The sequence below is a fragment of the Gymnodraco acuticeps genome, unplaced genomic scaffold (genome assembly GCF_902827175.1).
Source record: "Gymnodraco acuticeps unplaced genomic scaffold, fGymAcu1.1, whole genome shotgun sequence".
Lineage (NCBI taxonomy): Eukaryota > Metazoa > Chordata > Actinopteri > Perciformes > Bathydraconidae > Gymnodraco > Gymnodraco acuticeps.
The window spans coordinates 1,566,587-1,589,170 of NW_022989977.1; the positions used below are offsets into that span (position 1 = coordinate 1,566,587).

The following is a 22,584-nucleotide window of genomic DNA, read 5'->3' on the forward strand; positions in this document are numbered from 1 at the left end:
CCACACCACTCCGCTCCTCCGCTCCCTTCACTGGCTTCCGGTAACTGCTAGAATCCACTTCAAGACACTGGTACTTGCTTACCATGCTGCGAATGGATCTGGCCCTTCCTACATCCAGGACATGGTTAAACCGTACACCCCAGCGCGTGCACTACGCTCTGCATCAGCCAAATGACTCGCTGCGCCCTCGCTGCGAGGGGGACCCAAGTTCCCATCGGCGAAAACACGTGGGTTTGCTGTCCTGGCTCCAGGATGGTGGAATGAGCTCCCCATTGACATCAGGACAGCAGAAAGCCTGCACATCTTTCGGCGCAAACTGAAAACTCATCTCTTTCGACTCCACCTCGAGCGATAGAATTACTAACAAAGAACTGCTAACAGAGCACTTATATACTAATAAAGGACTGGATTATCTAAAGCCAGTTGAGCAGCACTTGAAATGTTTGGCTCTATGAAACCTGATGTACTTATATGATTCTGTTTTCTTCAAGGTTGTGTCTTCCTGGTCGAATGTACTTATTGTAAGTCGCTTTGGATAAAAGCGTCAGCTTAATGTAATGTAATGAATCAATGGGAAGTCGTTAAGAAAAACAATCTAACACAAAGCCCTGAAATTGAGAGCAAATCAGATAAATATTCTGTGTCACTCCTGTCTTTTCCCCCCTCTCTCTACGGAAAAACAATCTTCTCTTCGAGCAGACAGAGGTGCTCAGCACAAATACATGACGTTAACTGGTGTAACAGTGCTGCTTATGGGCTTTGTTGGAGGCTGTAATAATACTAACCTCTGTGTAAGTAACACTACATCTGCAGGGCTCTGTCAGCCAAATGCCTTGATTCAGTGAGTATTTAGGTCATTTGTTTCCAGAGTCTGGGATACATTAGTGTGCGGGTGTCCGTGAGAGTCTTGCCACTGCCCTGTCCTCAGAGATTACGCTCATGTAGGAATCCACTCCGACAGCTGGGCTGCTTCCTTTTCAACAGGGCAACCAAAATAGAGTCCAACCACAGATTCACACAGCTCTCTTTCTGTGAGGTTTTTTCCTTACAGTTCCTCTTAGTCCTATTTTAAAAAGGTCACCTATTATGCAAAATCCACTTTTTCATGTCTTTTATACGTTAACATGTGTCCCCTCTGTGTAAAGAGATTCTGAAATGTTCAGGAAAAAAGATTCGCTCACTTTTTGTCCTGATCCATTTTTATAAAAACCTGTCTGAAAATGAGCTGATCAGATTTTGGCCACTTTATGATGTCATAACGATTTTTTGGCTTGTGTAACCATTAGCCGCCCCCCCCCCTTATCACCTGAATCTCCTCCTAGAGCACATTGTGTTCTTTTTAACCAAATCTCTCTCAGAGGGGCGTGGGGAGGGGCTCCTTATTTCCATCTAAAGTAAAAGACAGAGAATCAGCACTTTTGAAACAGGCCTGAAACAGAGGGGATTATGGGATGCTGCAATGATCTGTTTGGTATTTGGAGCCAAACACTTCAGAGACATGTTTTGTATATATCTGAGACCTATAATATATTGATGAAAAACAGTATAATAGGGGACCTTTAAATAGAAACAACAGTGCAGGTCCTTCACTAAACGTAGTCAACCCCAGCAAGTAGTATCACCATGATTCAGTCATAGACTTGTGTTTGTAGAACCTGTGAGGAAGCGAGTAATTGCATCCCATACTGACCTTGCTCAGTGATTCACCTCAAGACTCATCATCGCACACAAGGCTGAGTAAGATTGAACACCTTGAAACCCGAGACTGCATTGAGACAGTTTGCAGAAGAGGTGGAATAAGGAAACCTTTTATAAATATAAAAAAGGGACACTTTACCACAGGCCTACTTTGTAATTGTTACCTTTTGTTCTCAATTCCTGAAACCTATCCAAGCTGTAGCCATATTCACAGAAACAACAGTAATAATTTCCATATATATTGAATGACCTTTCTTCCCCGTGATACTGTGCAGTGTTTGGGACCGGGGTGCCCATTTAATCATCCACATTGCTTTATTTTATAGGCAGGGTAATCTGCAGATTGGTGCCAATGCAAAAGATAACCTTTATCTAGCGGCATGAGAGCTGCACTAATCTTCGCAAAATCTCTAACCTATCTCGTCACCTAGAGCCAATTTCCAAAGGCATCGGGACTGGGGTTAAGTTGATAAAAGCCATTTACTCATGGGACAGGTCTGTGACGCTCATCATTACATTAATAAGATAAATTGGTCTACTCTGAGCATATTTACAGGGATTCATAAATAGGCAAAAATGGATTTCTCATTTCAATTGGGGAATTTAACATCCACTCAATGACAAAGCAGAATAAACTCAAGTTCCTACATCAAAGACAACACTGAGAGCAACCAGTATAAAAACAGGCAGGAGTCAAAAGCCCAGTTGTAGGTAAACAGCATGAACAAACACTCTTGTTTACCTAAAATGAGTGTATGTGGTAGTAATAAGACAAACAATTTACAGTGGCCTGTCCGCTGTCAAAGAAACCGCTCCGTAGAGCTCACTGGAAAGACTTCAAATGCCCCTTTCACACCAGCGCTTTTTCAGCTCCGGCTCGGAGCTGGAGCCTGAAAAGCGCCGTTTTTTTCTGTTCACACCGCAGCGGCGCCGGCTCTTAGCTCCGGAATCCGGTTCACTTCCAGCTCCAAAAAATTGTCGGTCTAGAGCAGGGGTGGCCAACCAATCAGAGGTAAAGAGCCAATAATTGTCCTGTGTTACTACAAAGAGCCACATCATACAGTACACACAGGCGTATGTCCCCCGACCTCTCTCTCCTTCTCTCTTTTGCTCTCAGCCTTTCTGTGTGCTCCCTCACTCTCTTCCTCTATGTGCCCCTCTCTATCTCTCACACATACAAAATGAAAATCTACACACACACACACACACACACACACACACACACACACACACACACACACACACACACACACCACACACACACACACACACACACACACACACACACACACACACACACACACACACCACACACACACACACACACACCCACACACACACACACACACACACACACAACTACACCACACACCATCACACACACACACACACACACACACACCACACACACACTACACACACACCACACACACACACACACACACACACACCTCCGCTCAGCCAGATTTCCTATAAATTCACAGTCCATGATATTGACAGAAATTGACTTAAAACCTCTCCTACCAGTATTAAGACCAGAGGCCAGTTATAGTCAACCATTAATATTGTGTCTCACACAAAACTCTCAGTTAAAAACATTTGAAAAAAGTAGTTATCTTACTATGCATGTTGCTTCTTGAAATGTACAGAGGATGTGGAAGGGGCTCAAATGCATGAAAGGGCACATTTGCGATCTTTGCGACTTTTTTTCTCCCTGTCTGTATCTCACACACAGATTCATGACAGTTATTTAAAAATAAATGAAAATAAATAAAGTGTATTTTTGTTAATTCTCCTCAAATGACATCTCAACTTTTACCTAACCCTCTGACTGACAGAAGCTCTGCTGACAGAGATGCACTTTCTCTCTTGTTTATTTCTTTACCGCGAATCACCAAATTCGGGAGCCCTTCTGTGCCAGTAGCCAGCTTTCCGGGAGCAGGCCTTCTCACATACACATATACAACTGAAAATTGTTACCGTTTTTATTTGACAACATTATATTGAGTTATTACGGTTTTATCTGAGTTATATTTCTGCCAATCGGAAGCAGATCTCTCCCTTCACTGTCACATCGCGAGTGCAGTAAAGCCCGCCTCCAGTACTGCAGGATCTGCATTTTGATTGGCTAAAGCACTTCTTTGTTGAAAACTCTGTGTAACGATTGGGCTGGAACTTGTGTGTTGTTAACCCTTTGTGAACTGGGATACATATGCGCAAAAAAAAACAAAACACAATTAAAATTCTATATGAACTGAGGAGCCGCATGAGACTGGGCAAAGAGCCGCATGCGGCTCGAGAGCCGCGGGTTGGCCACTCCTGGTCTAGAGGCAAGAGCTTCGGAGCTAAGAGGTGGCGTCTCTTACGTCGAGGCGTGCAGAAAACTAAACCCACCTCCCCTGAACATGGGTCGACTGTCATGCCTGCCTACAAGCAGTAGTGCTTATAAACACACTTTATAAAGTCAGGCAACACTAACCAGGCTTCGTGTGATTCTGTTTATTTGTACCTTACTTTGACCATCCGTTCACTGTTATTGATCATTGTGGAGAGAGGCAGACGTTTTGTTTTGTATTATAGCAGCTATCGGTTGGAATCAATACATGGGCTGCACAGGTTGTCGTGTCCGACTATCACAAGTAGAATCATAATAAAAATACGCCGGTAAAATGTGCCTGTAGAAAACGGTTTATGCCACAATAGGATAGCAATAGCAAGTAGTCAGTTTAGCTTCGGTTGCTATGCTAACATCACCCATTTTATACCAGAGAAACTTTCATAACAGCGTTGTGATACCAAACAGCGTCAATTCAGACTGACACACATTCACTTAGGCTAAGGGGAACTGGGGATATGTATCAGCTGCTTGTGTGAGTCGGACAGTGAATACTTTAGAGCGGCCGCTGCAGTGTGAGCTAACCGGGAGCTAACGGGAGAATAAACTCCCGTGGAAGAGCAGCCAACACTGCCGCGGTCGGTAAATGCTGCAGAAACACATTAATAAACAATGAACCACGGCACTCTGGAGCAAAGTATAAGGTTGGAGAAGTTGTTATTCAATGTAATCTGGCTTCGTGTGATTAAAAGCAACACGATCATCGACCCGACGCAGTTCCCGTTGTTATTGTTGTGAGCGCCGTAATGCCGTTGGGGAGCAAATCAGCGATGTAAACGGTGACGTCATGACGCAGCAGCGGCAGCACCAGTCGGGTGCTGGGCGGTGTGAACAGAGCGGGAGCAGAAAAGGGAAACCGGAGCTGAACCAGAAAAGCTCTAGCTCGGAGCTAGAAAGGGAAAAGCGCTGGTGTGAAAGCCGCAAAAGAGGAGTCTTGTTAGAGCCAGACTGAACGCAGAGGCAGCGTCACAGTAGGCTGAAGAACGCAAGAAAATGCAGGAGGTTTTTTTTCTTCTTATTGTCCAGTTATAATAACCTAGCTCTGTAACTCACAGGCTTTTGAAAAGATCTGATGTTGGGCCATTTGTGAAATGTATTTCCTCATAAAAAAAGACAACCAACAAGTAAAACCTTTTATCTAAAGAAACATTCACACCAGGTCAAATACATTTGGATGCCACCTTTTGCAGCTGATACTGGTATTGATTTCTTAACAGGAAGACTATGACAATAATCTCCAAAGGCTGCTCGGACAGATGCACAGGTCTAATCTTAATTGTCATTGTGCTTTGTAAAATACAAATTGTTAAGCACTTTGTCAGCAGAGTATAAGTTAAAAGAAGAATACAAATGACAAAGCAATGCAAATGCTTAGTAATAATGTTGTTAAAATATGAGTGGTTGGAACATACCGAGCATATAGATGGACACATGCGGCAAGAGTGGTATGAAAAGAACAACTGGTCCCTGTTGAAATCCAATGTAACCCTCATGAATCCAAGAAACTGCACACAGATTGCAGCAACCTTTCAAGTCCAAAGAGTTAGATACTATAAGACAAGGTTACACTGAATACATAGATAAAATATCACTTTAACATCACAAAATCAAAAAGGTGAGAGAAACCCTCCAGTGTGTTCCCAAAGCAGCCTGTCACACAGCGAGCTGTTGACGGGAGCAGGTAAATAGCTGCCTGAGCCAATAAGTGCACCATGGGGCTGATAAATGAAAGAGGAGAGTAAACCAGTAATTGAATGTGAATCAGTATGTTTGGGAGCTTGTGAATACCAGCATGCACAAATAAAGTCATTATCTGCATTATTCGCCATTCCAGTTGGTTCCCCACGTGCCCTTTTTATCCTAATGGCACAGTCATTCAGTTAAGATCTTCTTTTCGGTCAGTGGGGCTGCTGCGGTTATCAGAAGAGGAACTTTAATGAAGCAATCTTCTTTCCTCCCCGACCGTGGAAGAGCCCCAAGACCAATTACTGTGCAGCTCAACGGCCGAGGTGACACCTCCTTCCTCTGTTCTTTTCTCTTTATTGTCTCAAATGACATGGTTTGTTTTTTTAATCAAGCCTTTTATTGTTCATGTGTACAATGAGTACTGCAATTACTGACCGGATGGTTTATCCAGCAAGTGGGGAAATGGTTGAGTAGGTGGTTGCATGTTTTTTAGATTTGAAGGGAATAGCACCATTTTATTCTCACAGGAGGGCAACCTCGCATGCTGGGCTGAATCGATCTAAACCGCAGTCAGTATTGAAATAAGGAAGTATGGCCTTTCACTCAGGAAGTTTGTCCTCATTGAGGTTTAATGTCAAACAAACAAACCCTAAATAAAAGCTGGAGATTGGTTTATTTTTCTTTGCCTTCCTTTTATAATTCAGCAAGATGCTTGAGGAACAACACGGTTTTTGGTGCGGTAAGCATTTTCTTCTCCGCATCTGAGCTGTTACAGGCAGCCAGCGTCTGATGCTGTGCAAATGTTTGCCTGTAGCTGAAGATGAATAATGCAGAGCATATAGCATTTCCACAACACACAGGCTTTGCATAAAAAAAAAAAACAGCACAACATCATGAGTCATAAAAATATCACTTAGCCAACAAAGCATTGCAGGTCAGGCCAAAATACACAACTAATAATAAAAGAGGCTCAAAAAGCTGGGTCTAATGAGAGACTCGTGACCCTTAAACCAAAGATGGGCAATTGGGCAGGAAATAAAGACCTTTAAACAGCACATTGTCTGAGATATCTATCACAGTTGATGTGGAGAGCAGCATTTTCAAAAATCCTTTCAGCAAGAAATTAAAAGAATAAAGTGGGTATGTGTGTCTTGTTGAAGGGTAATAATCAACATTTGCTCGCTTGAATAAAACAGGCTAGATTTTGTGCAGTCCAGGGATTCACAGGAACACGGCTTCAGGAAAGGAAACGGCCTAAAAGACTGTTTTGCCTTCAAGACTAAACTGCAGCCTGTTGCATATCATAAACTAAATGAGTCCAGAGTATGATGTTGATATGTTTAATTGTAAAGTCCTGCACCAAAGTCTATCCAGCCATAATTAGAGACTCTATTCATCCTGCTTCCACAAAAGTCCTCTGGCAGACATTTGGCTCTCGGCCGAGGGAATGGACTTATTACCAAAAGGTCAGTGATCAGAAGGAGCTGCCAGATCAGCTGTGCAGCCGATCCTCCGCTGGTCTTTTCTCCTGACACCATATTAGCCCTCAGGTCTGCAGGTAGACGAATGGAACAAGACTTTTTAGCTGCAGGTTAAACAAATCAGCACAGGGAAAAGGGCATTTCCTTAGGATGTAATTCATCGCTTTATATTCATTTCATCATTTACAACAAGAGTGTTAACATTTCATCCTCCAGACTGCATATATGTCATCAAGACACTTTGAAGCGTCCTGGCAGGAGCTATGATTTGTGACTTCAGGGGGAAACCTATCAGGTTTGGAGATCTCTCAGGAGGATTGATATGATCTCATCCAAACTGTTTACTTGCGAGTTACTGCATTTCCTCCGTTGCCAAAAGAGTCTTCCGTTTGCTTTCGTGTCAGATTACCATTTAGTCTTTCTGAACGACTTGAACTGCTTCTCTGAAACTGGCAGTGTAATAGCAACACTACGCCGCAAAATGTCCACTTGCTTCATGCTCGGCTTCCCTGCAAACCATTAATAACATTGTGGACAAATGTTTGCCAGAAAACTACCTCACAAATGAGGACATTGAGAATTCAATGACAGACATGAATCAAGGCAGGCCGTGTTTGCTGTCAAACAACTGCCGCGGTGGAAAACATTAAGGATACATTCAACTCTGGTGTCAGAGGGAGAGTGTATGTTACCGTCGTTCCATAGGAGCACATTTATTTCTTCTACACTCTCAACTTTGTGTGAGGAGAAAAAACAATGAGGGCAGACTCAGTTTGCTCGGGTAGGAAATTATTTTCAGCAGACGTGTCAAAGGTGCACAAGGGGCCGTAACAAATCAAAATAATCCAGTCCTTTTGAGGGCACTTATATTTATCTAAGAGATCATATATTTACAGTGAATTACTACATAAAACCTTAGTACTTCAAGCGGTGTACTGCTGCTTTTTACATTGCAAAAGAGGGTCCCTTTTTCTCTTTAACCAACCCATCTTTTACTCCTTGTTTTATCTAAGCAAAGAAATATTCACAAGATCTTTTCAAGAACAACTTTTGAAAACGTCACTCAGAATTCTGAATAGAAATGTGACCCTATTTTGACATTTCGTCAACGAAGCAACTATTTGATAAAACCATAATGGAGATTTAGCTACAGCCCTGTTTAAAGGTGATATATTGTAATGCTCTAGTCTAGATCATATTGACTATACATTTCAAGTATTACATTTTTTAATTACTTGCTTTGAAAACCCTCTTGGACCTTATTTGAGGCCGTATATATCCTATCCTATATGTATTTTTCAAATGACTCGATTACCCTCTGAACCTTCCTGTTTGATATGCTCTAACACAAACGCCTCAAAGAAGCCCCCTTTTAATTTATTCTGCTTGTGAACAAAGCGATTCTGACGCGATGCCTTCACGAAGGTTTTTAGCTTTTGCAGTCAGTGGACAAGACCTTCATAGAAAGCTCAGGAACATGCCAGCTTCAGACACAGATGGGTGCCTAGAAGGCATCAATATTTATAAAGCTGTGATTATGGAACAAGACATAGATTAGGGCCGATTTATCCAAGAAGAATTGTGTCTCATCTTAAGCAATGGCTTGTTTATCTTGAAATCACATTTTAAAAGATCTTTCCCAAAGTAATTCATGCAGAAGACAGTGATCGGCTTGAACACCCAGGAGGTTTCCTGCAGCTCATTGCAGACCCCCCCCCCCCGGTCTTCATGCCTCCGCCCCCTCATGAATATTGATAACCTTCCCTGCTGTGCTTAATGGTAACGCTGTGAAAAATGATGCTGGGTGTGTCACTGGCACATAATCCCCCAGGGCCATGGCACAAACTAATATGCAGCCATCACAGACATGAAGATGATCCCATCAGCGAGGAGAGAATTAGAGGTCAGAACCTGCGATGAAGAGCGCCTCATTTCTTGCTGAGACTTGCTGATGATGGAGATGCATCATGTCAAGGCTCTAAGCCAGCAAACGTAGGACGCAGTGACCAGCTGTGTGTGTGCGCGTTTCGTTAAAAAAAAGGCTGTTCCCTGCAGTATGCATGATGTCATCAGGGAGTGACAGCTCTGTTGTGGGCGTCATGGGAGCCTTACATCACACAAGGAAAATGTAGGGACTTTCAAGGCTTTTTGTTCCAAAGACGAGCCTTAAATTACAGCTGCACTAAAGAAGGAATGGCATTTGAGGTTAGCTTATGTAAGAGACAAACAATACAAACACATTGACAGTTTGCTTAACCCCTCCCTTAACTAGTGATGGTCCAATTATAGCTTAAATAAATAGGCATGTCACGCTTAAGATTTCGCCACGTACTGAAACAATGCTTCAAATGTAAAGAGTCTGGAAGGTGGTGTCTATGTTTAAAGTGGGCCAAAACCAAAATATGAGGGCTAAGTATCTCAACATTGCCCCTGAATGTATCTTGAACATGAGCATCTTTCGCTGTCGAGACGGTTAAGAACACTTGCTTTATGGCACTCAGCATACAGACACACACACCTCTTTTTAGCCTCTTATAACACACGTTCCTGTCTGTAACAACACTTTGGTGTGACGAAAGAGATAAGGGGTGAAAACTAAACAGAGAAAGGTGTGTTTATTAGTCAAAATGTATGTGTAACCAAACCTGCCGAGTAAAAAGGACTCGGCCTCTATTTGGGGATCTTTAATTTACGTTTTACGGTATAGGCCTTCTCTGTTAAACCCTTCTCTGTGTGTTAAGTCCAAAGCGCTACAGGAGTTTTTCTGCGATTAGGTTTTGTAAATTACTTCCACGCTGTGTCTACTCTCTTTCAACCGTATCAACTTTCATTTCTTATATTTCCCAGAATGATTTATGACAACTTGACAGAGGAGGGGGGTGAACTTGGTACTCAAAGCGCACCATGGGTTGTGGCTGCGTTGCATTTAATGTATTTCAGCTGCCTGCCTCAGATGAGAAATTGGTATCCCTGCCACTTCTGCAATGGATTATTCGGCTGTGAATGCTGAACGTCACTGAACAATAGCAGCTTTGAATCCTGATGGCTTGAAACCAAAACCTGACATGTACCATTATATTTTAGGCAGCTGAATATTGTTCTGCCATCACTCCATTGTTATGTAATGAAAGTATCTGTTTGGCCATCTGAGAGGAGGAGATAAACACATCTAACAGCAAAGTGGCCCGGAGCTGTAAGGTACAACACCACTGACTGATAATTCAACAACGTCAACATTTCTTTGTTTGGATTTCAGCTTGAAATGTTGGCATCTGTGGGTCAACATTAAGGAAGGAATAGTTACAAGTCACAACAGTCGCAGCACCGCACTCACAAAGGAAGGTATAACAATTATTGTGTTACAGCATGGGAATGCAAATGCAGGAGAAATATGAACTGAGAAGTAGACAGGAGTATTTTTATGACAGGAGCATATCGGACATTGGAGATGCAATGTGATCAGACGGGAATTTGAAATGAAGCGATGTTTCTTTTAGTTCAAGAATCACTTCCATTGTTCCTGTGGCCTTTGACAGACATATTATTGTAACCAGTACATCTTAAGCTCAAACTCCACTATTTTCATGAATTGTTCTACGTCATTTAATCCATTCTCAACAGTCATTGGTTCCAGCTTCTCAAATTGTGAGGTTTCTCAGATTTTCTGAGATTTATGGGATCATAGTAAACAGCTTTGGGTTTTTGGCAGTTTGACAAAACAAGCATTTTTGAGGACACCACTTAAAAAATGTATGTTAGCTACGGCCCTAATGTCTGGCAGTCAACTTAAAAACAAATCTATTTAGGATGAAGAAGGATATAAAAAAATGCAAGAAGCCATTTGGTTCATTTTTCAGGTATAACAGTTTTGGTTTACACCTGTCAAGTAAAAAGACGATTGTGTGTCTTTATATGACGGCATGAAAACAAATTATGATTACAGTGGAAATTATGAGCATGTCATTTTCCGCTTTTAGCATGTCTGATCCACTTGTTATTCCAAGTAAGATTATTACAATATTAGTGCAACCAGCAGGGCAGGAAAACACAGTTCATGCAGATCCAGATGAATTGATATCAATATATGTGAAGGCACAAGCTGCCTGTACAATATACTTGAAGTGTTTGACAGTAAGAATAATTGCCATGTCAAATCCTCTTGGGCTTCAACGTGTTCCTGTTCGTTTGATGCATGACAACTGCCAAGGTGACGAGCGAGCTATCACAACGCTTTGAGTGAGATAAAGCTTGGAGACAAATGTAAATACTTGCTTGTGATTCCCAAGAAGTGACAAAGCATTAAACGTATGACAGTTTTCAGTCACACTGTATGGAAAGGGATTTCTTAAACATCATTAATATTAGCTGGCCACAGAAAGACGGGAAACATCAGCTAGTGTGTGGTTTATCAACACAGACAGGTTATTGTAACAACAGTTGGTGATATTAAAACACAGCTGAGGGTTAACACGGTAACCTTAGATAGATGCCAGAAGAAAAGACGTGGGCGTTTTATTAGACTTATCAAAACAGGCACCTCCTGCCACAGATGTTTCCTTAAATTAGATCCTCAACACTTCCAAGGCGTTACATTCTGGCTCTCAGCACACTGAACGGCATGAAGCCGGGCTCTCCATTTTGCTGAGAGAAACGCGCACACACGGCCCTGAAGGCGATACTGAAGAGATTGTACATGATACGAAGGAGATTTTAACTAACGTGATGACGGCATATTCTTTCTGACCGAGACAAAGTGGCGAGGGAGCTCCTCAGCCGAGAAACAGATGAGAGGACATACATCACCTGGGCCCCCAGCGCAGCGTTTGTTGAATGTGCCAAAGTGAATCTCTTTAACACAACTCTCTGTCTGCCTCCTGAAGGGGACCAACAGTCTGTGACTTCATTTTGTCGCAGGGAGAGAAATGAAGAACCTTTCAGGCTAACCTGGCCGGGAGCGGGAAGCGTGTGGCATACAAATGACGACACCGGCTCCACCGCGCGCACTCATTCATGCGAGAATGTAAATGGTGCTGTGATCGTCTGCATGAGAAATCATATGTTGGAGGCAGCTGACCCCCCCCCCCCACCTCCCTTCTGCCTGTCATTGTTAACAGAGGGATAATCTATTTGGTTGCATCAGAGAAAACACATTATTAGATTTCAGTATCATTTTGTAGTGTACAGAAAGGGAACACCCACCCACACACACACACACTCAGAAAAGGATTATCTTGAAGAAGCTTAATTGTTTCCCAGGCAACTAGTACCCCACTAAGACGATGGCTGTGAAATTACCGCTAGTGATTATTTTACTTTCAAATGACTTACTCGTGTCCTCCAGCTAAATCCTCCATGTGAGACAACCTAGTTTTTTTGGGGGGGGAGGTGGATGGGTGGGGGGTTGAAATAGATTAGAGTCCTCGAGGAAAACAACATCTCTTTTAGCCTCTAATACAATAACAAAACTGGGCTGTAAGCGACAATGAAAAGGTTAGCTCAATATTTATCGTTAATGATGGTGGGGCTCTGATGAGACCCAGCAGGGGCGATTAATTCATGCAATAAACAAGGCCGTCTGGGGTGAAGTCATTCCAAATCGCCAGATGAGTCATACGAATCTATTTTCCTTAATCATTTGAAGCAGGTGCCGATGAACGAATGCAGCCAATCCACCGGAAAACATCCGCTTCTCCCACAAGTGTCCCTCAGTCTTACACTGACCGGCGTCCATTTTCTTTCTTAATTTGCAGTGTGGTGTCGAGTAATTACTGTGCCGTTATAAACAGCATCACAGTCAATAAATGTGTCACTTCTTTAAGTTAATAAAAAAAAGGATTGAGCACTACATCCCAGAGGCATGCCCTTTGTCAAGTCAGGAGAGACTGATGCACATGTGGTGTGCCACTCGCTCGCAACCATATCTCTTCCTCAAAGGGCTGAGAGCAGCGGCAGAGGCACACAATAACCATTGTCTGCGGTAAATCCCCAGCAGAGCGAGGGGGGAACCACACAAGAATCGAAACAGCTTTTAAAGTAACACTGATGCTCATTTTCAAACATTTCATTTGCAACCGTAATACTGCGATCTAAAAAGGATGCGCTTTCAACAGAGGTTGCAGCGTGCATTATGCAGCAACAACAAAGCCAGAATAGGCTACAGTCTCTCCAATTTACCTGAGATTAGCATCTCAAACAAAACACAAACAGCATTATGGGAATGGAGACAAAAGCGAGTGCATTGCAGCGTGGCCTTTCCTTTTCAAGAGACAGGAAGCCTTGAGAGAAGCACATTTCTGCCGTTGACATCCATTACAGCTTGAACATTTGTATGAACAGGCTTATGAGTCATTAGAGAAAATCTTTGAAAAGATAACATCTTCTTACCTGCAGTTTGGAGGTGGGTCTAGTGTTATTTCTGCAAGCTCTTTCTGAATCCTGGAAGAGAAAATGTTATTGTTAAAATCTATATTTAGAGGGCAAATCTCCAAAGGAGAATATAAGCTGAAAGAATGGACATTTCTGTATAGAGCATGGAGTCAGTGCTTAAACTTCTGAAGAGGTAAATGTCACATTTAAAATCTCACTTTTCACTCAAATATGCTATACAGAGCACATCATTAATGCTGGTTGTAAACTACTAAATAGGCTGTCCATATGAAGAGCATCAATTAGGAAAAGCAATCATTCCAGCATAAATAAGATCAAGTTTTTATTTGTTGTTGTCTGTCTCATTGAAGTCATAAGTATGTGGTGCATACACAACATTAAAAGAAACATGAAACATGGGGATGAACACGACTGCTTTGAAATTTCAGATAACCGTGCAAAATTATTATTCAGACTGTGAAGAGCAGCCCATTGCAAACGCTGCTAAGCTCACATTAATATAAACACGGTACTTCAAACAACAGAGACGCCTCTCTATCATGAAGCCCCTTGTCTGGCTGAAGGCCCTCACAGAATATACTTTTAAGTGAAGCATAGATTTACAAAAGGGAGATGTTCTCAACATTGGTCGCTGTTATAAAAAGACTCAGTGGCCTCAGCCAACCCTTTGCTCAACTGGTTACATAACCATTTGCCTGGTTTTTTTTTTGGGCATTAGTGCTAAGACTGGTGAAGGAAAGTGTTGGTGGTGGTGTTGGCAGTGTAGGAAAGAGCAGAGTGCTGCAGAGCATGAAGCAAAACCTATTCAAACAGACTGGAATGGGAATATCTCTTTCGAATGACACTCCAGTGCCGAGCTGTGTGAGTTACCTCCTTTCTGTGGGTTTAGTGTCACACTGAATAGCATGGATGTTTGAAATGACAATGCCTGTGGGACCATAGTCTTGTTATATAACTTCACACCCTCAGGGTACAAGGGGGAGAGGCCTTTAGTTTAACAAACAACCCCTGTGTAAATGCTGCTCTCCAGAGCCAGTTTTTTTCTTACCGCTTGGCACTAGTTGAAAGTTTAGCAGCGGTTTTGCTTGAGATCTTGGTCTCCTTCTTTTTGGGCTGTTCTTGCTGTCGCTCCTGTTCAGGTGGTACCGATTCCCTTTGTTCAATATCTGAGCTTCCCCCGCTGGTGCTGGGGCTGTCGTCCGGTCTCTGTACTTCGCTGGACATCGTGGGCCCTGGAAAGTAATGTCAAACCACAACCTGTGAGAATGGCAGAGCAAATTTCCACTATAAAGGAGATACGGGCAAATTGTTTGTCAGTTTCTCAGCAAACAGTGCAGATTTGAGGGGAAGCTATAGCAGGATGGGTTTAATTTAATCAATGTACAGCCAAGCCAGGATGAGCCAAGCAGGGATAGCATGAGCTTATGAAAAGACATTTGTCAAAGCTTACAGGGCGGTGAATTACAGCTGTATGGATCCCTTGTAAAAAAGAATATAATAAGCCTTTCACCTAATGATCTATTGGGGATTATATATTACAGGCCAATTGTTTGGAAGGCTTTATGTGAGTGGTCTAGATTTATAAAACAAACCTTTGTGTCATGATCCCCCCCATTTCCTTTTAAACTAATTGTGGAAATTGTTGTGGCTTTGGGTCAGTTATATGACCAAATAGATGGATAAAATGGCTCTTTATATGATTAAGTCACCACATTTCATCGCTGACAGATCAGAAGACAAAAATGAAGAGACCATCCGTGAAGAGGAAAATTGCCCGGATTACTTCATCACTCCTTTACAAGCGACAAAGAAGCGGCTAAAATAGATACGTATCGATAGTCGAAATGTAATATAACAACAGACAGATATAAGCTATGTGATATTAAGTGAATCAAAACGAGGTAATGAAGTAGAGGACAGCTCGCCTTCCCCGGGGGGCGTTCACGGTAATGATAGGGACATCAACGCTAACATGTACCCGGTTCAATAGCCGGGGTCGATGCGGAGACATGATACTCCACACAAATATACAAGTTAAAATGTGTGTGTGTGTTATCGCCAGACACTTAAATAGTTCGGTCAAACCGGGTAAGTCAACATTTCTGGGGTGGGAAAAACACAATAGGGGTCGACCGGGGGTGTGAAACCGAGCCGTCCTACAAAGCGATCATAAACATTATTGGGAGCTGGCTGACATTACAAGGCCGGGGGGAGGAGGCGGAAAGTAGGGTGCGTTACATTAGCGCTGAGGGGGTATTTTTCTTTAAAAGCAGCTTAACAGGCCTCGGTGTTTTAAAGTCAATGAAAAGACGCATAGAAGAAGGCGTTTCTGCCAGACTCGTCCGAAACAGCCGACGGCGGGGCTGATGGAGGACGGTCCGCGGGAGGGCCAAATGTGCGGATCTTCGCCGTTTCTGGAGTGTCCACATTGTGCGTTGGAGAGCAGTGACCCTGCCTCCGCACAAAGGGAGGCTCGTCCCACACATCCACCACCTCCCCCCCTCTTTTCCACCAACACCTCCTCCTTCTTCTTCACTGAAAAAACGACACTTTTCACGGGACATTTACTTACTTTTAGCGTATCTAACGTTACGAAAGGCGGCTTAATGTGTGTGTCGATATTACCTGGCGGCTGGCCGTCGATGCTGCAATTCCGCGTGGTAATCCCAAGGTACCGAAAAAGTATATCCTCACACGGCCGTCTGCTCGCTCCGGTGTCCTAGCTATTTAACTGGAGGTAGCAGCAGCAGAAAAGCGATTACTGAAAAACTGAGGCAGCCCCGGACCGCCTCCATGCGCGCTCCCGGCTTGCGCGCAATGCTCGTGCACGTGCACTGCATTGAGAGAAGTAGCCCTCGCGACACCATGGTGTTAAGACTGATTCATTACTTACAAATACAGACAAAGATGTTGGTAAGTACTGTTACATGTAAACTGACATTGAGTTTGTTATTTAAGATGTATTTACTTCTCCTCTGTTCACGGCTGTAGACAGAAACTATGGGACCCACGTGCAGAGGTGGGAAAAGTACTCAAATATTGTACTTACATAAAAGAAGTAACAGGATGTATGAATACTCTCTTGCAAGTAAAAGTCCTGCAATCAAAATGTGACTGAAGTAAAAGTAAAAAAAGTAGTGGCATCACAATATACTTAAAGTACCAAAAGTAGAATCACTCATTGTGCAGATAGGGCCTATTTCAGAATAATATCATATGTTTTTTATTATAGTCATAGATGCATTTAGTGTAATCAAAGCTGGTAGGCCTATAGGTGCAGCCAGTTTGTATATAGCAGAGTAGTTTGTGATTTTTATTCCGTGTGTAACTGAAGTCTTATTTCAGTTTTGATTATATTTCACATCATTAATACAAATCGGCAAAGTTTAGTGGAGTAAAAGTACACGATTTACCTCTCAATTTTAGTAAAGTAGAAGTACAAAGTACCAACATAAATTAAACATTCAAGAAAAGTACAAGTCCCTCAAAATAAAGTACAGTACTTGAGTAGATCTACTTTATGCCCCGCTTGTGCCGTAAATGTTGCCCTCTTGAATTTCCTTCATCATGGACACGCTTAGAAAGCACACAACATACATCCAATGGCCTCCAATATGCAAACCCAGAGTCTAATTCTTGAAATGTGAGACAGCCAATCCCAATGAGGGAGGATTGGGTGAAATCTGCAGCCTTGGGCCAACTTCCAATTACCGCTGTTAAACACTCACAGACTACGATTGCCCAGGGCTACTGCACTATGAATGGGGCACATTTTTGAGTGCTCTGCTTAACTTGTTGAGCTTCTAGTACACTTTCCATTTAGTCTTAAGGGAATTACCCACAAAGCAGAGTGTTGTGTCATGAGAACCATGATCAGTGTAAGAGTTCACATTTATAAACAGGAATTGGCAAAAATAAATTCTGATTCATATAACCACACATTCCTAACCTAATGATAGTTTGAGGGTCACTTAAAACTGTCTATTTAGCTTATAAACAGGGAGCAAGCAATGAAATACTCCAGCTTAGAGTACAGGACATCTGCCTCACACTGCTGCATTCACTTCAAATCGGATGGATGGAGATGGGAAAGATTAATTGTTCATTGGATGACTCAACAACATTGTTATAACATTTCAGAGTTAGGAGTGCACAACTGTGCATTGACAATTACAAAGGTGAAATAAGTGAAGTCTGTAGTGTTTTGGAAGTAGGCCGCAATTTCTACACAGAGTTCTTAATGTGCTTTTAGGCTGTACATGAGGTGCAAATTATAAGCTTTGAGGATGCATGCAAACAAACAAAAACATTGTGCCATTCAAAGTGCCAATTTAGGTGAAGACGTGTCAGCTGGAGTAGACAATGTCTGACCAGTAAGGCTTCACAGCTGTCGTTTGAGTCTGACAATATGATCCAAAGTCCACAGTCCACTTAGTCACGTTCAATGGAATAATTCAGCAACGTTCAGTTTAGGTTTTGAAGAAAGACATATGCTGTTGGCGGCAGGTAATGTAGGCTCTAAAAAAAACAAAGGTGTTAGTCAGCTTTAAGTTGAGACTTTTTTGTAACAACTCCTTTTTTTCATGGTATTATGAAAATAGTTTTTTCGTGTTAATTCTTAGCTAGGCTGGCACAACACAGAATGGTTGAGATCTTTGTATTTTCAAACCTCCCTCAACTTGCAAAGGAGAGTGTATTTCCTTAAAAAGAGGAACTGAAAGTCTTCAATTAAACATTCTGTACACATTTTAATTATCCATCCATCCATCTTCTCCCGCTTATCCGTGGTCGGGTCGCGGGGGTAGCAGTTCCAGCAGAGAGCCCCAAACTTTCTTTTCCCTGGCGACATCAACCAGCTCTGACTGGGGGATCCCAAGGCGCTCCCAGGCCAGCGAAGAGATATAATCCCTCCACCTGGTCCTAGGTCTACCCCTTGGTCTCTTCCCAGCTGGACGTGCCTGGAACACCTCCCTAGGGAGGCGCCCAGGTGGCATCCTTACTAGGTGCCCGAACCACCTCAACTGGCTCCTTTCGACGCGAAGGAGGAGCGGCTCAACTCCGAGTCCCTCCCTGATGACCGAACTTCTCACCTTATCCCTAAGGGAGACACCAGCCACCCTGCGGAGAAAACCCATCTCGGCCGCTTGTATCCGCGATCTCGTTCTTTCGGTCATGACCCATCCTTCATGACCATAGGTGAGGGTAGGAACGAAAATGGCCCGGTAGACAGAGAGCTTTGCCTTTTGGCTCAGCTCCCTTTTCGTCACAACGGTGCGGTAAAGCGACTGCAGTCCCATTTTAATTATATAGTTGGAAAACCAGTATTGGCTGACATTTACAGAGTTTTGTGATATTTTTACTGCACTCCACTAATCCCAAAATGCCTGCAGCACTCAAATTAAATATTTTTCTAGAAGCTAGTAAGATTAACGTGCACTCACCTAAAAATAGTTCTTTTACTTTATTGGAAAAGTCAATGCATGAATTAAGTACTTCCAGCAACTGTTCAACAATTCTCTTAGTTCAAACAGCACAGAGCTGGCGCAGCACTTTCATGGCTTATTTAATTTATTTTCATTCGCTTTAAAACTGTGCAATCTCTAAGCACCCACAGAGCACTAAAACACTTGTCCCATCATAACATAAGTTCAGGCATATGACCCTGAATATTCAGGACACCATGTAAATGATGATCTTATCTGACTCTGTGAATGGGTTACAATGCAGGTTGAAGCACACTCACAAATCAAATGAAAAATCTAAACTTGTCTCCTGAAAATGTTCAACAGCAGAGATGTTTAGAAACACAATGCAGCGTAGCGTACACGTGTAAAATGATTGCAATAAGTAATATTAGTTAGTTTCATGTTATGCACATCTACCATCTTCATCTATGTATCTAATATAGCACCCTGAGCTTGAACTCTTATGGTGTTTACTTGTGTTGTATTCATCTTTGAATGCTAGCTCTTGAAATGACCAGGGAATCGTTCTCGTTTCATTTGATCTCATACAACACATTTGTTTAAACTTTTAAATTCCTGCTGGCCTGATTTACATATAACTGTTATTGTTTCACATGTGAAGTCCTCAGTGGAGGGTCTAAAAGCGTAGCCTTTTACTGGCCCTCAGAGATTTAATACAAAACAGCTAAAACAAGATAAGTGTAACCATATGACTTCCTCCTCTGAGTATATCTTCCTTATAAGGGCCTGATCTGTGCTGACACAGAGAAGTGTTCAGAAAATGTGTATTATATTTTGTGCCATTTTTGACAAAGTTCATGACAAATGATGACGGAAAATCAAAGTGGAATTAAAACAATCTAAATTGATAACAATTCTTAGGGAGACTACGAGATGATTACGATATGAATTGGAGCGTTAAAGAAACTGTTCACATTTTGAGGTACTTCTAGTACCTACGTATTTCCACTTCCAATTCAAACTCATACCTCACTCCAATTCAGAGGGTGTGCTTTTCAATATGTGTACTATTCACTCCACGAGTTATTTTAAAGTTAGTTACTCTATATATTTGTAGTATTTACATACAAAATATTAGGGTTTATAGAATACAATGTACAATTGTTCAATAATAGTAATTCAATATATACAATGATTAAACTAATATGATACGATAGTATAACACTATAAATGGAGACATTATTTCTGAATAAGGACTACCTTCAGTACGTTAAGTAAATAATACTTTCATTCAGTGTATTTGTTTATTCTTATCTTGTTCTTGTTACCTAAATATGGATTCAGAATACTTCCACCATTACTGGTTAACAAGATATAAAGTTACCCGACTCAAATTGTCCCACTACAAAGCATTTTCATGCCATTTGTAACTCTCTCTAAAAGCCCACTGTAAATGTAAAACATGGATTGCTGAGAGCTAAAGCCTTTATTGTCTGGATTAATAACCCTGCAGTCAGAGGTAATGGCTTACTGGAAGCTCTGTTCTTTTCTTCTGCCTCCTCAAGAGTCAATCCTCTGAGATCTGTAGGAACGCCTGAGGGGAAGCTCAGTCGTAAACTACGAGGCATAAATTGTTCAATAAATGGCTCCAAAACAGCACTCAATGTAAAACGTACCCCTCCTGTGTGAAATGTCCGTTCATTACAGTTGTGAATATCTAAGGCAGTATTCCTCAAATAAGGAAACATGTATAAATAACCATAATCTTATATGGTTCACAGTCTCACCTCCTTGTGTGTTCAAGGATCAATAAAACACACAAAGGCTCAGCGTGTGATAAAAGCGTGCCATTTTGCTTACATAGTTTTATTGGGCAGAAGATGTTTATTATAACTGAACATTTGTCACAAGGTCTGACAGAGGGTCTTGTTTTTACAAGGGTGAACTTAGAGGCTGTAAAGGGTATGTTTGTATTCATAATGACTAAACAAGGTATCATTTATGCATTTAACAGAAGGTTGAATATTACATTTGAGGTCAAATTCAACATGATATTAAGTGAATGAGAATTTGAATATGAATTTGAGCAAAATAGTTAGGTAAAATAGAGAAAAGTAGCCAAAAAAACTGATTGCAGAAACGCCCATGCACTACATACCCCATATTAATAAAAAAAGCGCTTTTATATGTCCATAAAAGTCAAGCTGATTTTTAGACATGAAACATTTCAGGTGCCAGCAGAGAAAATGAAAGTGGTTCAAAAGAGTTTGAAAAGTAATAAATGGTTTCTTGAAGAGTCTTGAGTGTCCTTTACAAGTTTGAAGGAGTTGGAGTAGATGCTCACCAGGTCCAAAACACTTCTTGACGCTCGGCTGTGTTTCATTACAGAACTCTTAATCAAGCACAGTTACATTCAAACGAGTGTTGATTGTGGAGGTGGCAAGGTACCATGAAGAACACCATGTGGAGAGATTACATGTTTTTCTTTAGAAATGGTAAGAAAAAAAAATCTGCATTTCATTATGCTCAACTCTGACCTCTCCCTGGATCACGAGTTTGACTCATTTAGTTTGACCCATGGCTCACAAGGGACACCCAGAGGGAAACATTGGCTGTGCCCCCCTCCCCCCTGACCCCCAATGTGGTAATTTGGTTAAACACAAATACTACTAGGAATATAAAACGTGAATATTTCGGAATAGGTAAAAAGGCAGTAATGCAGAATCTGCTTTGAGACCTATTTGACTTGATACAACAATTTAGTGGAACATATTTCCAAACAAATTGGCAATTTATCAAAATTAAGTGGCACACAATGAATTTGGGGCCTTTGGGGTCTGGAGCCAGTTATTCACTTCACTGATAATCCAGCGTAGCGATAGCATCTTTTATTCCTACGTTTTGCTAATTGAACATTACAAAGACATTTGTCAAAGGCTGAGAAATGCCTGAAAATCTTACATTATTTTTCCATGAATGTTTCTACAAATAGAATGAACATTTATATAAAATGATCTCCTGTAAGAAAACATCACATTTAATATTATGCACACTCTGTATTTATGTTTTCTTACCCTTTAATGATGCTGTTATTTTTAGGCCTGCAGCATTGCATTACATTGAATCTTTTAAATGTCTACTGCATTATTATACGCATATTTCCCTGTAATTCAGACTTACTGATTTGGTATTCTGGGGAAACATTGGGCTCTAGACTAGAATTAACAATTATGCTTAGAGTTTGAGAAATCATTTTCATCACAACATGAGTTTGAAATAAATGCAAACAGAAGTTATGAAGTGCAATGCTTTCACTTTTAATTAGACAAGTTGAGGAGACTACAGCCATGCTACCAGCTCTGACAGGCTTTATTTTAATGCTCAAAAATATTACAAATCTGAACCAAAGTATTGAGTAGACAGAATATTTTTGACCTGGCTTTCCATGAAATATCAAGTTCTTACAGTTCATCCTCTGGGGAACATATATGCCTGAACAAAATGCTAAGGC

At 41.6% G+C, this 22,584-nt stretch overlaps 1 protein-coding gene across 2 annotated transcripts in view; it reads right to left on the reverse strand.

Annotated features, from left to right (window-relative positions):
- The window catches only part of LOC117543161 (ubiquitin-conjugating enzyme E2 E2), a 28,395-nt gene extending 11,969 nt beyond the window's left edge, over positions 1 to 16,426 (reverse strand). Inside the window, exons 1-3 of one of the 2 annotated variants that reach the window (XM_034211257.1) lie at positions 16,273 to 16,426; positions 14,696 to 14,879; positions 13,645 to 13,695 (exon numbers count right to left, since the gene is read on the reverse strand). In XM_034211257.1, the coding sequence (XP_034067148.1) occupies positions 13,645 to 13,695; positions 14,696 to 14,871 (227 nt within the window). In that variant the 5' untranslated portion in view covers positions 14,872 to 14,879; positions 16,273 to 16,426. Of the gene's footprint in view, positions 1 to 13,644; positions 13,696 to 14,695; positions 14,905 to 16,272 lie in introns of both variants that reach the window. The other variant, XM_034211258.1, reaches the window with a different exon arrangement.
- Positions 16,427 to 22,584: the final 6,158 nt, after the last annotated feature.